The sequence below is a fragment of the Nannobrachium achirus genome (genome assembly GCF_963921795.1).
Source record: "Nannobrachium achirus genome assembly, chromosome: 15".
NCBI classification, from domain to species: Eukaryota; Metazoa; Chordata; class Actinopteri; order Myctophiformes; family Myctophidae; genus Nannobrachium; species Nannobrachium achirus.
In genome coordinates, this window is record NC_137822.1 from 40862054 (window position 1) to 40874209 (window position 12156).

Below are 12156 nucleotides of genomic sequence, written 5' to 3' on the forward strand. Positions count from 1 at the left end.
TTGTATCATATCGTATCGTTTTACAATGCTGATAATTGGTATCGAATCGTTTGGCAATTATTTGCATTGTAAAACGATTCGATTTGTATTGAAACTATTGTATGGAAACTAAGTATTTGTGCCTTGTATTTAGCAATTTTAAGAGGGAAAATGAAAAAGAGTGGTCTAATTACCTTTCCATTCCATATAGCTACTAGTCTTGGTCTATCGTTATGTCTGTAATCTCTGTGTTTATGTCAAGGTGCGGGATTGTCCATATGTGTTGAACTATAATGATCATGTATTTGCTAGAGAATCACAGTGTTTACTTATTTATATCCATAATAATACTATTGACACGTTTCACACAGATTTAATTTCTTGGCAAAATAGTTACTATATCGATTTGAAATCAATGAATCGAATCGAATCGTATCGTATCGCCATGACTGAACCAATATCGTCCATGTATTGTATCGTCAACCATGTATCGTGATGCGTATCGTATCGTTGTTAAAATATATCGTTACACCCCTAACCTTTAACCTCACATAAAGTTATTTTATGCATATTGTCCCAAACTGAATTGTTTTTGCAGATTTATCTGATTCCATCGATGCCTGCCCATCTACATGAGGGCACGTGTTATAATTTAGACCAGACGTTTTTACAGTACATGTAACAGTATTTCTACATTGCAGTTTATTGATACTTTCCTTTAAGTAAAAAAACGTAGTACATTTTCCACCGCTGCGTACCGAGTAGTACGCTCGCAGTGGAAAACCCACCACGCCGCACTGTGCACCTGCCTCCAGCGCCTCACTTCCTGTTGGTTCAGACTTCAGAGCACTTGGTCAAAGAGTCTGAGCCACCGTAGATACAGTATACAGTACGCTTCAATCACTGCTTCACACGTCAGGCTATAGGCTTCTGCTCACATGACCTAAATCAGTATCTCTCAATGTTCAATGTCTCAATGTTTTCTGCCAAGGAAGGACCCTCTAAATTTTATTTGACCTGATTTATCCTTTTGTCGCACGACCAGGGGCGTCACAAGGGGGGGGGGGGGGGGGGGGGAGTGGGACTGAGTTACTAGGGCCCAAGGTGGAGGGGCCTTAATTATTTTATACTTTAGCTATTGAAAAATAGCAGATCTACAAGCTTACAGTGCGGCACTTGGTGCAGTCTTGAAAATGTGTGCAAATCTTTGAATATATATATTTTTAAGCAAACTTTTGTAACTCAAATTTTGATTCTGGGGGGTCCCTGGTACTAAATATTTTGAGATAGGGGTCCCGGTCCGTGGCCAAATACATATCATTTTGGGGGTCCCTCACATGAAAAAGTTTGAGCAACATGGACATAGAAACAGGTTTTTCAAAAAACCTTAGAAGGATTTGAAACATTCAAAGACTTTGTTTACGATTTTTCAAAAATAGCAGATCTACAAGCTCGCAGCTCGGCACTCGGTGCCGCGCTGTGAGCTTGTAGATCTGCTATTTTTCAACAGTTAAAGTACCCAGGGCCCAGAATTCAGTGCGACACCCCTGCGTACGACTGTGCCACGCTTTCCGGAAATAGCTGTGATCTGCAAGCTCACACAGTGCGTCACACAGCATAGCGTAGATAGGCTATGTTTGGGTGCGCGACACACCGTCCAGGCATTGAAACTAAGGGATACCCACCCGCCAGCCGCCACTGGCAGGTAAATAGAACTTTCAGGCAGGTTGGAGTTTACTTTCAGGTTGCCCAAGCACTTTCCCAGTCGAGAGGGAACGCAACCGTCTATAAACACAACAGCACAAGAGTGCTCTGTCTTCTGCTCTGTGGAATGTAAAATAAGAGCAAGTGCTGTTTTCAATGTTGCTACACTATATAAATAACAAGTGTGAACCCATAGTCATATTTATAGCTGTGTTCATGTCGGTATTTTGCATAAAGATTTAGATATGAATTTCATTCATCGCACAGCCTCAGAAAGAAAAAAAAGTGTTACATTGAACCGTAATTACAATTTTACCTCCCACTTTAAAATGTATTATTTACTTTTCGGGCAAGCAGGCAATGACCTTTTGGGCAAGTAGAACATGACCTGTACTTGCCCGACGGTCAAGAGTCTCTGAGAGCTTACCCCTGCAGTGCACACACACACACACACACACACACACACACACACACACACACACACACACACACACACACACACACATGAGATCACACAACGAGGAAGTGTGTCTGGGTGAGGAGAGAACGGAGGCCCCCTGCTAAGCTGCTATGGTTAGGGTTAGTGAACGTAAAGATCTGTCGCTAGAATGAATGTCAAAACTGTTGCACAATCACTGTCTGACTGTGTGTCTGCTGTGGTTCAGAGCGTATCGCTAACTGCAGTGGTGGAAAAAGTAGCCTTCTCTCTTTAACTTAGGTAAAAGTATCAATATTGCAATGTAGAAATTCTCTGCAAGGGAACGGTCACACCAAAGTATGGTTGTCAGCTGATAAGCAGATTCTGTCAATGCATTTCAATGGGAATGGAGCGGATTTTTGGAGAAATCGGCAAACGTCAGATCTCTCCATAAATCCACTAATGCATTAATGCATATTTTTTTTATAATAATCAAAATCTACCAAACTAGTAAAGTTTTCATATAATTGTAGTGGAGTAAAAGTACAATATTTGCCTCTGAGATGTAGTGGAGTCGAAGTAACAGTATTGGAAATTGGAAATACTCGAGTATTGTACTTAAGTAAATGTTACTTTACACCACTGGCTAACTTTGGTGGAAATCAGATTTACTCAAGTACAGTAGGTTACTCAAGGCATTGGTTCTCAAAGTGGGGTCCGGAGACCTCCAGGAGTCCCAGGGGGTCCCCAGCCAGAAAGTAGATAATACAGCTTCGCAATCAGCTTCGCAATCAGTCTAACCACTTTATCCATTTAGTTATATGGTGGCTATATTCAAAAATAGCAGATCTACAAGATCACGGCGTGTCACTTTGTGCCACACTTCGAGCTTGTATATCTGCTATTTGTTCTTTATTTATTTGAAAAATATTATTATTATAATTGTTTTATTTATATAAGTTTAAATGCATCTCTTACATACATTTTCTCTTATGGTGGTCCCTGGCACAAAAACATTTCAGATGGGGGTCCGTGGCCAAATATATATCAATTTGTGGATGCTTGACATAAAGAAATTTGAGAATCACTGACTTTTTTCTCACTCCACTACATCTCCAGAGGCAAATATTGTAAATTGTATTCCGCTGTCTACAATTATTTGAAACTTGTCTTTAGTTACTATTTAGTTACTTTCCAGACTTTGCTATTACAAAATTGTAAACTTCAGCTATTCGGAAGAAACACTGGTAACAAAGTTGTCTAAAAAAATAAGAAAGAAAATAATAGAAGAAATAACATCAGAAAATAATATAATAAATAACATCAAAACAGGTGTCAGTCAGTCAGAATAACTGAGAAGGATAAAGGTACTACATAAAGGATAAAGGTACTGGCTCAATGGGCATTGAGCCAGCCCTGTTATCAATTAATGGGTGTCCGTAATATTTACTGTCTCCGTAGTTTCCTGTTGTGGTGTTGGGGGCGTGTGGCGCTCTGGCCCCGTTGCGAGCGTTTTAAAATAACATTAAGGGAAGTGGAGGCCACTCACAACTCAAGGAAGTACCGTTGAAATGAGGAAGCTTCACTTCATGGTCGACTCTAAAAAAGGATAGTTCATTTTACCACCGAACTGTGAGAAGAAAAGTCCAGGCTTCTTTTTTCACTTTTTGTTCGGCCCGGTTTGGAAGCAGTTTCCCCAGCAGAGAAGGGTTGGTGTTTTGAGGATGCAAAGGGGCTGTTGAGTTGGAGCACCTTGCAGGTTGTTGAGAGGACTCCAGAGTCACTAGGGCAGAGGGTGAGCACTTTTTCCCCCACTGACCACCACACCACATACTGTGAGTACACTCGGCTTCTTTTGCTTCGGCTTGCTTTTGTATGTTAGTTTTATTTTCTTGGTAATATTTTCGTAATTTTTCAGGTGTCATTCATTTCATCAGTGATGCGTTGTAGTCATTCTTAAACATTTTAATGACAGGGACCCCCCTCTCAAATTGATCTAGACTTTTTTTTTTTCATGTGAAATTACTTTTACGGCAAGAGCCACCATAAATGGAAGACTCGTCCAAATGTGTCAACATTTTTAGAAATTATTCTATTTACAAGCTCACAACACGTCGCAATTGCGACGCGCTTTGAGCTTGTAGATCTGCTTTTTTATTGCAGAAGAATTAAAACAGGGCTTAAATGGTGGAACTTTTTTGCTTTGCCTCTCTTTTTGCTGGGGACCCTCTGGAACCCCCCTCAAGGACTCCCGGGGGTCCCTCGGACCTCACTTTGAGAACCACCGGTATATAAAGTGAGACGTACTGTACCTGAGTAAAAGTGAATTATCTTTACTTGAAAGTGACTCGGATAAAAGTTTACACTAAGCCACGAAAAAGATCGCTATCGCAAATATCTGTGGTTGAATGCACTTTGGCATCAAATGCAGAATATCAAATGCGGCACTGCATTTGATATTCTTTAAACTACACAAAATGACTGTAAATATTGCACTTTTTTCCTTAATTTATAAATAGACTAAGATATAATTTAAAAATAGAAAAAATAAGCACTGCAGGGAGCAGTCAATTCAATTTTTTTTTTTATTCAAAGGAGCTTTATTGGCATGAGAAAACATACGTTTACATTGCCAAAGCAAGTATCACAAATACAATAAAAACTGTTGAAAATGGGGAACATATATACAGTTGGAGGGGGTACAGCATTGTGTAAACAGAGCTATGTCACATTGTGACATATATATATACAGTGTACAAATGGCAGCATTATTTTCCTCAAAATGCATTTAAAGGTAGCAGCTCTGTTTCATACTGTATGTGCAGTAGGTCTAGATGTCAATCCATGGTTTGTAGTCCTTAGGGTGGTTGTGTTTCTAGCCTTCTTTTGTCGCAACAGTTCACAAATCTTGCTGCTGTGTTCGCGCATTGTGTCAGTGGCTCTTATAGATAGCTGCTATTTGGTGATAAGCCGGTGGTTTTCAACACTTTTCTTATCAAGGTCCATTATTTATTCTGTATTTGAACCACAGAACCACCATTTGATGAGTTTTAGCCTCTCAGACCCAAGACTTGGAACATTGTGTTGTCCTTGGATAAGATGTTGTCCACAATTCCATCCATGCTGTATTGGTGTTGGTACCATAGGAGAGATGACAGGCAAACACAGATCAAAATAACAATTCCTCTACATTATCTAACTGTGTAGACTTCTTGTAAATTAAGTAATGCAGATGTTTAACAATATAGAACGGCTTGTAGATCTGCTTGAAAATTAGAATTTTGACCAGATTCTATAAGTGTGTTTTGAATCCTTCTAAGGTTTTCTGAAAAACCTATGTTTCTATGTCAGCAATCTGGCTAGCCATCGTCAAAGAAAAGGTCCTTTTCACAGTCTGTTCTTGAGAGACTACTATGTCAGTGGTTCTCAAACTTGTTCATGTGAAGGACCCCCAAAATGATATTTATTTGGCCACGGACCCCCCATCTCAAGATATTTAGTTCCAGGGACCACCCAGAAGCAAATATTTGAGTTACAAATGTTCGCTTTTAAATAGATATATTCAAAGAAATATCATGATTTTTCAAAAATAGCAGATCTACAAGCTCGCAGCGCGGCACTCGGTGCCGCGCTGTGAGCTTGTATATCTGCTATTTTTCAATTGTTAAAGCGGTCAATAATCCTAGGCCTAAATGGGTTAAGAATTAAATATCTATAAGGGTCCATTTGGTTACCGACTCTCCATTTAGCTGGGGACCACCTGGAACCCCCTCAAGGACCACTGGGTGGGAACCACTGCACTAAGGTGTGGACTGCAGACTTACACAAAAAAAATACAAATAAAATCCAAGGCACTCCAGCAACAAATACGACCAGTCATATTTGTTGCCTTGCTATTTTCTTTGTAAGTTTGCTACACACCACACCTTAGGAGAGTTAGGCAGTGCTTCTTTGAAAAGTTTTTTTGTTCAGGCACTGAGATACGTTTGTATTTACCTGCTTTTAAAATGCATCTAGATTAGGGGTCTTCAACGTTTTCAGGCCAAGGACCCCTTAGTTGAGAGAGAGAGATGAAGAACAGGGACCCCCACAACCTGATCATGAATTCCATATAGTTTAATTGTTTGACAGCACGATCATCAGTGTATTTTGGATTCATGTCAATTTGTGTTTTCAAATATTTAACCACTTGAACCATCAATATTTAACAAACTTGACCTTTCGTTCTGTACTTAGTCTGCTCTTTTTCCCCTCTACACCAAACCTCTTTGCCGAAAATAGCTGATCTACAGGCGTTTGCGAGCTTGTAGATCTGCTATTTTTGGCTAAAGTTCTCAGAATATAGACACTAAAGTTCAAGTGTTTAATATAAAAAAGGGGAAAAAAGGTTCTATCACTCAGTTCTGGAGGACCCCCTGTAGTAACTCTGAGGAGCCCCTGGGGGTCCCGGAGCCCCTAGGGGTCCCGGACCCCCTGTTGAAGACCCCTGATCTAGATGTACAGTATGATCCACCAGGCTAGATGATATCAGAGGGGTGGTGCAAAGTGGCCGCATTTTCTCTTTCGTTTATTTTCGATCAGCTTCCTTATGGTTCAGTAACATGTTCAATGACATGTTATTCAGCTTCCTTATGGTTCAATAACACGTTATTCCTTATTCTGGTCAGTGAGTTTCAGTGTCTTTCCAACATCCATGTCCTTAATGATGAATGAGTTTGAAAGACCGGCTTCAAATGATAGGCCCAGAGCAGTGGTTCTCAACCTGTGGGTCGGGACCCCCAGGGGGGTCCCCAGATGATTAACTTCATGTGCAACATTGTTTTCTGTCTAAACAGTAAACAAACCAACATAAAGTTTGAGTGTAGAGAGGGTATCTGCACATTTCTAAAGTGACAATCTAAGGACTTTTTAATACCTCTAAAATGACAAATTAAACATTGGCCAAATTGTCAACTATTAGAGGCAGAAATTGTGAAAATAGCAGATCTACATGCTCACAACGGGAGGCGTTGTGAGCATGTAGATCGGCTATTTTCACAATAGAACCGTGATATAAAAAATGTAATGCCTCAACTCTTAGTGCTCCTCAGGGTGGGGTGGGGGGGTCCCCAGTTAAAATATGATTATTTTGGGGGTCGCAGGACTGTAAAGTAAGCCTTGCTGAGCCATGAGGCCCATAGCATAGTTCAGGAGCCCCATCTCCTGTTTCTGTAGCATGAGGCAGCTTAAAGTTTGCCTGGCGTTGCCAGACTATCACACACTTCGCTTTGCACCACTACCGCCAGGGGGTGTTGTTTTTCGGTCTGGTTTACCAGGCAAGCTTTAAGTACCAGTGCACCCCCTGGACATGACGCTAGTATGTCACAGGGTTCACCCCCAACACCCCCTGGACATGACGCTAGTATGTCACAGGGATTCACCCCCAATCCAACACTTGATGGTGAGTGCCAAGCAGGGAGGCACAGGGTAGGGCTGGCACAGCGCGGCACCGAGTGCTGCGCTGCGAGCTTGTAGATCTGCTATTTTTGAAAAATCGTGAAAATTTGAATTTTGACCCGATTCTATAAGTGTCTTTTGAATCCTTCAAATATTTAAAAAAAAACCTATGTTTCTATGTCAGCAATCTGACTAGCCATCGTCAAAGAAAAGGTCCTTTTCACTTCACTGGAGCTCAGTTAGTCTGTTCTTGAGAGACTACTATGTCAGTGGTTCTCATGTGAAGGACCCCCAAAATGATGTTTATTTGGCCACTGACCCCCATTCAACATATCTAGTTCCAGGGACCCCCCCCCCCCCCCAGAAGAAAATTTTGAGTTACAAAGTTCACTTTAAAAATACATATATACATATATACATATATTCAAAGATTTGCACACATTTTTACGACTTTTTCAAAAATAGCAGATCTACAAGCTTGCTGCGAGCTTGTATATCTGCTATTTTTCACTGGTTAAAGCATTCAATAATTCTAGGCCTAAATTTAAACATACTGAACCAGTTATAAAGAAATGAAATGGAATGAAAAGGGGAACATGGATGCGACGTAACGTGAGTCTGTGGTCACCACAGCGTCTGGTACTGCCTAGTCTGCAGATCTGGAAGCCTTTGGTAGACAAAGTTCGTTTAACGGAACAAAAACCACACTGTTGATCAGTCAGCAATTTAGTTTGTCAGTTATTTACTTGATAACCACACTGTCATCTTAATACGCAAACTAAGCTTTAAAAAAAAATGTAACTACTGTAAACAATGTTTTGACAAATGCCCTGCATGTGTGTGTGTGTGTGTGTGTGTGTGTGTGTGTGTGTGTGTGTGTGTGTGTGTGTGTGTGTGTGTGTGTGTGCGTGTGTGTGCGCGTGCGTGCGTGCGCATCCCCAGAAATAAGCTTGATGTGAAGCATTGTCTTCTCAATTCAATTCAATTCAATTCAAAGGAGCTTTATTGGCATGAGAAAACATACGTTTACATTGCCAAAGAGAGTGTCAAAAATGAAATAAAAGTAAAAACAGTTGAAAATGGGGAACATAATGTGTAAAGTTACTGTATGTCACCCTCCGGAGTGAGTGTGGAAATATAGCGGCCCACTGGAGTGAGTGTGGAAATATAGTGTCCCTCTGGAGTGAGTGTGGAAACATAGTGGTCCTCTGGAGTGAGTGTGGAAATATAGTGGCCTTCTGGAGTGAGTGTGGAAATATAGTGGTCCTCTGGAGTGAGTGTGGAAATATAGTGTCCCTCTGGAGTGAGTGTGGAAATATAGTGGTCCTCCGGAGTGAGTGTGGAAATATAGTGGCCCACTGGAGTGAGTGTGGAAATATAGTGGTCCTCTGGAGTGAGTGTGGAAATATAGTGGCCCTCTGGAGTGAGTGTGGAAATATAGTGGCCCTCTGGAGTGAGTGTGGAAATATAGTGGTCCTCTGGAGTGAGTGTGGAAATATAGTGGTCCTCTGGAGAGAGTGTGGAAATATAGTGGTCCTCTGGAGAGAGTGTGGAAATATAGTGGCTCACTGGAGTGAGTGTGGAAATATAGTGGCCCTCTGGAGTGAGTGTGGAAATATAGTGGTCCTATGGAGTGAGTGTGGAAATATAGTGGTCCTCTGGAAAGAGTGTGGAAATATAGTGGTCCTCTGGAGAGAGTGTGGAAATATAGTGTCCCTATGGAGTGAGTGTGGAAATATAGTGTCCCTATGGAGTGAGTGTGGAAACATAGTGGTCCTCTGGAGAGAGTGTGGAAATATAGTGGTCCTCTGGAGTGAGTGTGGAAATATAGTGGCTCACTGGAGTGAGTGTGTAAATATAGTGGTCCTCTGGAGTGAGTGTGGAAATATAGTGGTCCTCTGGAGAGAGTGTGGAAATATAGTGGTCCTCTGGAGAGAGTGTGGAAATATAGTGGCTCACTGGAGAGAGTGTGGAAATATAGTGGTCCTCTGGAGAGAGTGTGGAAATATAGTGTCCCTATGGAGTGAGTGTGGAAATATAGTGGCTCACTGGAGAGAGTGTGGAAATATAGTGGCTCACTGGAGAGAGTGTGGAAATATAGTGGCTCACTGGAGTGAGTGTGGAAATATAGTGTCCCTATGGAGTGAGTGTGGAAATATAGTGTCCCTATGGAGTGAGTGTGGAAACATAGTGGTCCTCTGGAGAGAGTGTGGAAATATAGTGTCCCTATGGAGTGAGTGTGGAAATATAGTGTCCCTATGGAGTGAGTGTGGAAACATAGTGGTCCTCTGGAGAGAGTGTGGAAATATAGTGGTCCTCTGGAGTGAGTGTGGAAATATAGTGGCTCACTGGAGTGAGTGTGTAAATATAGTGGTCCTCTGGAGTGAGTGTGGAAATATAGTGGTCCTCTGGAGAGAGTGTGGAAATATAGTGGTCCTCTGGAGAGAGTGTGGAAATATAGTGGCTCACTGGAGAGAGTGTGGAAATATAGTGGTCCTCTGGAGAGAGTGTGGAAATATAGTGTCCCTATGGAGTGAGTGTGGAAATATAGTGGCTCACTGGAGAGAGTGTGGAAATATAGTGGCTCACTGGAGAGAGTGTGGAAATATAGTGGCTCACTGGAGTGAGTGTGGAAATATAGTGTCCCTATGGAGTGAGTGTGGAAATATAGTGTCCCTATGGAGTGAGTGTGGAAACATAGTGGTCCTCTGGAGAGAGTGTGGAAATATAGTGGTCCTCTGGAGTGAGTGTGGAAATATAGTGGCTCACTGGAGTGAGTGTGGAAATATAGTGTCCCTATGGAGTGAGTGTGGAAACATAGTGGTCCTCTGGAGTGAGTGTGGAAATATAGTGGTCCTCTGGAGTGAGTGTGGAAATATAGTGGTCCTCTGGAGTGAGTGTGGAAACATAGTGGTCCTCTGGAGTGAGTGTGGAAACATAGTGGTCCTCTGGAGTGAGTGTGGAAACATAGTAGTCTCCAAACTCTCCATCATCAAACTTGCCCACCCCTGGTCTAAACCAATGTCTTTGCAAAGAAAAAGGTATATTTAACGGTTTAAAGGTATATTATCCCTTTGTAATTGTGCTTGTTGTTTTTCCAGGTGACTCCAGTTGGAGTCGTTCCAGCTCCGTCAAAAAGAGACGCTCCAGACGAGCCAAGATGGCTGACAAGGCCACGTTCTTCTATGGCAACATAACGCGAGAGGAGGCAGAGGACTACCTGAGACAGGTAGGCAGGGTTAAGCCCCTATCAGAGTCGGTACCGCGGTGAAGAGCTATCCACCGCGGTGTAGTCTTTTTGAGTCATACAACTACAACGTTACGTCATTCCTCGCGGTGAAGAGCTTTCCACCGGGAGTCCCGACACATCTCTCTGTTTTACTTTCAGACAGATAGGCTCTTCCCCCCGTTCACTGATTGGTCGATCTAGACCAGTCAGTCACAGTGTTAGGACTTCACCGTGACTGACTATGATGGCCTTCACTTATTTTCTGACTTGAGGTGGAAAGCTTTCCACCTATAATTTGCGGTGGATAGCTCTTCACCTTGGACTATGATAGAGGCTTTAGAGGACTACCTGAGATGGTAGGCAGAGTTAGAGGGCTACCTGAGACAGGTAGGCAGGGTTAGAGCAGGGGTTTCCAAAGTTTTTTGTCTCAGGGCAGCCCATAAATATTGTTTTAATCCGAGGCACCCCTACATTATAATTTTCACTCCCAGCACCTTATATTTATAGCATATCGTCGTTGTCGGGTGGAAACCTTGTATGTCCAAAACCGTTCGTTTTGTATTTATCATCTATAGAATGTACTAAACTAGTGAAAACAGCAGATCTACAAGCACGTGCTTGTAGATTGGCTGTTTTCACTAGTTTTGTGCGACAGTCTTGTATGATGAAGCAGGGCTTTGCTTTACCAAAAGACGTACACATTTGAAACTTGGAGATATCATCATAGACCTCCAAGCTCACAACGCGTCGCAGCTTGACACGTTGTGAGCTTGGAGGTGAGGTCTGCTATTTTTGATATTTTCACCAAAAGGCCCCTTTGAAAATTTCAGCCCCTGCCTCTCTAACATTCTCTGCACGTCCCTGATGTCGGTACACAAACAAATGTGTCTGTGGCAAATTTTAGATGTTCTGTTTTACACACCATTACAGTATATTTTGATTACAAGACCCAATTACTGAATGTCAAGTCTCCAGGATTTCTTAAGAATATGTATGACACTGATTTACTGTAACGCTATGGCACATTAGGAGCTCGACTAGTACTAGTTCTCACATGATTTATTTGCATGATTTATTTTAAAGAACATTGTGGAAATGGCCGATCTACAAGCACGACGATCGGCTATTGGGTGTCGGCAGAGTTTAGTTGCACCCATCGTTTTTTTTTTTTTTTTTTTTTTTCATCTCACCCACTGCTTTACACCAGTACCTGTAGTTCTCAGACTTTTTCCTGCTGCCAAGGACCCCCAAAATGCTATATATTTGGCCCCCATCTGAAACTGTTTTGTGCCAGCGACCCCCAGAAGAGAAGATTTGTGTTTTGTTTTTTTTGTTTTTGTTTTTTCCACAACAATTTCAAGATGTATTTTTCTAAAATAGCAGATGTACA

At 41.8% G+C, this 12156-nt stretch overlaps 1 protein-coding gene across 1 annotated transcript in view; it reads left to right on the forward strand.

Annotated features, from left to right (window-relative positions):
- Window positions 1-10697: 10697 nt before the first annotated feature.
- Window positions 10698-12156, forward strand: part of syk (spleen tyrosine kinase) — a gene marked incomplete at both ends in the record, with an annotated part of 32602 nt that continues 31143 nt past the window's right edge. Inside the window, one exon of the mRNA XM_080743638.1 lies at window positions 10698-10766. Within this exon, the coding sequence (XP_080599764.1) occupies window positions 10698-10766 (69 nt within the window). The remainder of the gene's footprint in view (window positions 10767-12156) is intronic.